Raw genomic sequence first — 4,732 nt, forward strand, 5'->3', positions numbered from 1 at the left:
AAGAGCGTCTGCTTGTATGTTCTCAATCATATGTCATTTTACATTTTATTTGTTCAATTTAAATTTGGTATTTGCAACACTTGCTGAATATTTTCTTATGGAGGATTATGTGAGGAGATATAATATGATGGTAGAATTATCTTTTAGCATATCCTCTTGTGGATTATAGATAGCTGACTATCCGTATGCTGCTTCTCATGAGATTTTGTTTTAGTACGATGGCTCCATTAACTGTTAAATTCATATATATTTCAAAACCTCTCTAGTCTTTTGTGTTCTACTCCTATTTGCCCTTGGAAAGAGAACCGAATCCTTTAGAGCTAGCTATAAAGATTACCCAATCAAGATTTTATAAGATGAGGATGAGCTAGTTCGTATTATCAGAATAGAAAATTTGGTGATCCAGTGACCACTGGAAATTAATTAATCATCCAAATTGATATATAAAGCTTTAAAAATGAGAGGCAGGCTATTGGTAACTGGAATCTTATTGATGTTATTTGAGATAAAGAGTGTGATGACAAGACTCAGGGATTAGAATTAACTAAGGCGGCAACAGGGTGGGACGGTGAAATTAAATTTTTTATTATTTTATTTGTATCACTAACAATTATTGTCTACATTATCTAAAAGAGCCACTAAGGAAACAATTAAATTTAACAAATAAAAAACTATCTTTTAAGTTGTTCTCGCCTTTGTAAACATTATCTCATATTATATTCATCTCATTCAAAAGTTTAAATCCAAAAAATATTAAAACAACATAATAAGTTATTTAAGGGGGTATTTTGGCATTTTCTGTCTGTATCGAAGGGGGTGAACTTCTCGTTCATGCACATGCAAACATTCATGTAAACATTATTTTGATTTCATTCTTCATAGCACACATTATTTTTTTATGCGATACTTCACATTCATCTACTAATGAATAAATACATGTTTACTAAAATCAAAAGGGCATGCAAGTGCCTGATAACTTTATAGGTTAAACAATTATGCAACTGTTTATGCATGACTGTTAACATGCATGCTTCTCTACTTGAATCTAAAGATTGTTCAGTAACCTAATATATGTACGTTTACTATTAATGTCTTACAATAATCAACACATGCAGTCCTACTATAATTTAAATGTCATTCAATAATATAATAACTTAAAGGAAATTCATTGTTCATCCATCTAATGTATATATTTTCTTATCTAATAATATGAAAACTCTAGTATAATCTAAGCCTCACTGGAATAAAACGTAAATGAAATCAAGAATACATTTAAAATTGAATGAAAGTTGCTGAAATTTATAAATATAATTATTCACTTTAACCCTGTAAAGGCTTTCTTATAAGCTTAATCCTCCATTTTACTTCCTCTTTTGCAGAAATCATTATAAAGTCCTTTAACCACTTATCAAATTCATAATATTATATCCAACTTGATAATATATAATTAAATAAGTAAAATATCTTATATAAATAAAACAACAATTCCCTTACCTTATTAAAATTTGCTCGGATTGCTAGTTCATCTTACAAGATTTTCCAATAATGTTATCTGTTTTTAGTTCTTAAACTTTCGTATTAATATTATAAATTTTTTAATTAAAGCAATCTATAAAATTAAAAACTTAAAACTCGTGGAGAGTAAGTAGAAAAAAAAAACCTATATACGATCAAATTTGATCCCAATTTTTGCTATTAAGCATTCCAGGGAACTTTGAAGGGTCAAGAAAGCAGAAAACAAACAATTAAAGAGACAAATCAAAACTCTAAAATCTCTCACAGAATAACTCAGAAGACTATCAGACGCAAAATCACCCAAATTTCAAAAGTACGCTTATATGAATCCAAACGATAGCCATAAAGAGAAAGTAAGCTCACCCATACGGAGGCAATGAGAGAGAGCACCTCACATGTAGTGAGTGAGAAATATCAAAGATCAACACAAAGAAAACATCGTGCAAAGAAGAAATCAAAGAAATGGAATCATGATGCCCAATAAAGGTTTATCGTGGATATGATGTATCATATTCAAATTAACAGGTTGTAAAACTAATCACATCCCAACTGACTCCCTCTTAAGGGTTGGTTGTGGTGCAACAGAGGCTCATGATTCAATCAACCTAAATTCTAACCAGCACTTGTCCTAACTTATATAACAAATGAGTGATGAACTAGTCTAACTAGCTCGCCACAAGATGCCTGCTATATTTATTTCATAAATCATTCAAATTCACATATACTCGTAAACGTTAAAATCATATATATATATATATATTCTACTCACGATATATATGGTAATCGCTCTCGTCTTGCGAGGGTTCGCCTATGGCGTATCCTTGGTTTCTCTGATTCACTGCGATTTTGTCTTTCCCATCTTCGTCTTCGTCGTCTGTTCGCCGTCGCATTGCAGCGGCTCTCGCGTGAAGGTGTCGGGTTCGGGGGCGACATTTGAAGGACGTCTGGGCGCGGACTTCTTCTGCGGCTCGTTCTTTCGTCATCCCGAGAAGCGTGGGAGGGCTCACGTCTCATTCTTCGTGATCCCGAGAAGCGCTGGCTTCTTCTGCGGCTTCTATCCTCGCTCGCAGGGCGCAAGCTTTCCTCAAGCTTGAATGAATCGCCCACTGCTCACTTCTGCGGCTCGTTCTTTCGTCATCCCGAGAAGCGTGGGCTCTCTTTTATGGCTCACGGCTCATTCTTCGTGATCCCGAGAAGCGCTGGCTTTTTCTGCGGCTCCTATCCTCACTCGCAGGGCGCGAGTTTTCCTCAAGCTTGAATGAATCGCCCACTGCTCGACTTCCCTTTTGACATTTGCTCCTCCTCTATTGTCACTTTGCTGTCCCACAACCCCACCTCCTTCTTTTGGGATGACTTCGGACAGATCGTATGCTACTACCCTTGCGGGGGTTCACGCCTCAGGTACACCTAAATCACCATCTTTTCCTCCTTCATTTGAGTGGGCGGAGGACATCAAGAAGCTTGGTTGGAAAAATGAAAAGTCTGCCATATTTTTTACAGAAGACGATGGTATTAAACTTGCTTCATCTTGTCGTCTGAATTTGGTTGGGAAATTTTTATATGGTCATCCCAAAATGTAGCTCATTCGCAAAGAATTTGAACATATGCATCTTGTTGGAGAGTGAAAAATTGGATTATTAGATGTGAGACACACTCATATTCAAATTAATAATGAAGAATATTACATGCGCTTATTTGCTAGAAGGATAATCTGAATTGATAACAGAGCAATGGAAATTCTGAAATGGTCTGTGGATTTTGAAAGCAATGGAGATTCTGAAATGGTCTGTGGATTTTGAACCATAGACAGAACAACCAATCATTCCGATTTGGATTCGTTTTCCTGGTTCGAAATTTCATTATTTTTCTCAAAAAGTATTGTACGCTATTGCTTTAGCTTATGGAAAGCCACTCAAGATGAACATTCCTACTTTAAATCTTTCTCGTCTATCTGAAGCCAGAGTACTTGTTGAAAGAGACATCACTTGACCCGCTTATGAGGAAATCTGGTTGGGCACACAACACCATGGATATTGGCAGAAGATAGAGATTGAGCTTTATCCGTCGTATTGTTCTAACTGTTGTATGTTTGGCCACTCAAATTCTCAATGTCACCATCTATACCCCCACCTCAGACCAAAAAAACAAAGTGTTCCGCTAGAAGCTGTGATTCCATCTCATTCCGATCAACACCAAGTTTTTGACACTATTGATCATCAGAAGGATATCCAAGAAGACATCAATATCCCCGTAGGCAATATAACAACCATTCAGTCCCCTGTTGTAGCTCCCCAGTCTTTGGAACCTCCTATCGAAGGGGAGAGGGAGATTCTTTAGACTCCGCAACCCCCCCCTGTCATAGAACCTATCGCCGATAATACAGGTAGAAATACTTTTACTGCTTCACCACCGCCTCATCAGGTTTAGAAAGATGATAATGTTACTCAAGCTCATGAGGATCATGATGTGCAACGACTTACACCTGTCCGACCACCTTTGGAATCTACTGATCAGATGAGTCAACCATTGGATGAGGAATGACAGTTCTACACATCCAGGAGGAAGAAGAAGAATAGAGATCTACTCGAGCTCAGGAATCTGATGGATGATACTTTGGTTACTACGGGTAATGGTACTCATCTTACAAATTTGTTAACCGGCTCAATTCCGAGAACTCATGTATCTTTGCTTTATTTGGGTTTTGTGTATGTTGTATTGTATGAGTTAGACTTTTTTTTAGACTCTCTCATACAACATCTCTGTATCTTTTCCGTATTAATATATTTGCCCTTGGGCTTTTTCAAAAAAAAAAGAAAAATTCTACTCACGATATGAAAATCATGATGTCAGCTGTGGTCGAGAGCTTTGCTAGGGTTTCCAATGGCAATTTTCGTCACATTTAATTTTATCGCTCGAAGGAGAGGGCTCACATCTCGCCTTTGTTTTGTTGACTCTCGCTCCTCTTCCTCTGCTTCTTCCGAAGTTACTGCGTCTCTTAGATGCGGACGACTCGCGTCTGCATCTGTTGCGTCTCACTTGATTTTGATGCCTACAACTTCGCACGTCCGCGTCGTTCTTCTTTTTCAATGCTAACGTTCTTATTTTTTTTACTTAGAAATTTCAACACTAGCTGAAAAATTCATATTTGCTCTTATTGAAAAATTGTAGTGGGGGCACCCACCTATGAAAGTTATCAGAAAGAGCGTTGATCTCAAAC

At 36.9% G+C, this 4,732-nt stretch overlaps 1 protein-coding gene across 5 annotated transcripts in view; it reads left to right on the forward strand.

Moving 5' to 3' along the window:
* LOC110030621 (large proline-rich protein BAG6) overlaps positions 1 to 4,732 on the forward strand; it is an 88,650-nt gene that overhangs the window by 42,535 nt on the left and 41,383 nt on the right. For all 5 annotated transcript variants that reach the window (XM_020733418.1, XM_020733419.1, XM_020733420.1 and 2 more), the window contains one exon: positions 1 to 14. In XM_020733418.1, coding sequence (XP_020589077.1) covers positions 1 to 14 — 14 coding nt within the window. The remainder of the gene's footprint in view (positions 15 to 4,732) is intronic.

Source organism: Phalaenopsis equestris, unplaced genomic scaffold, assembly GCF_001263595.1.
Source record: "Phalaenopsis equestris unplaced genomic scaffold, ASM126359v1 Scaffold000742, whole genome shotgun sequence".
NCBI classification, from domain to species: Eukaryota; Viridiplantae; Streptophyta; class Magnoliopsida; order Asparagales; family Orchidaceae; genus Phalaenopsis; species Phalaenopsis equestris.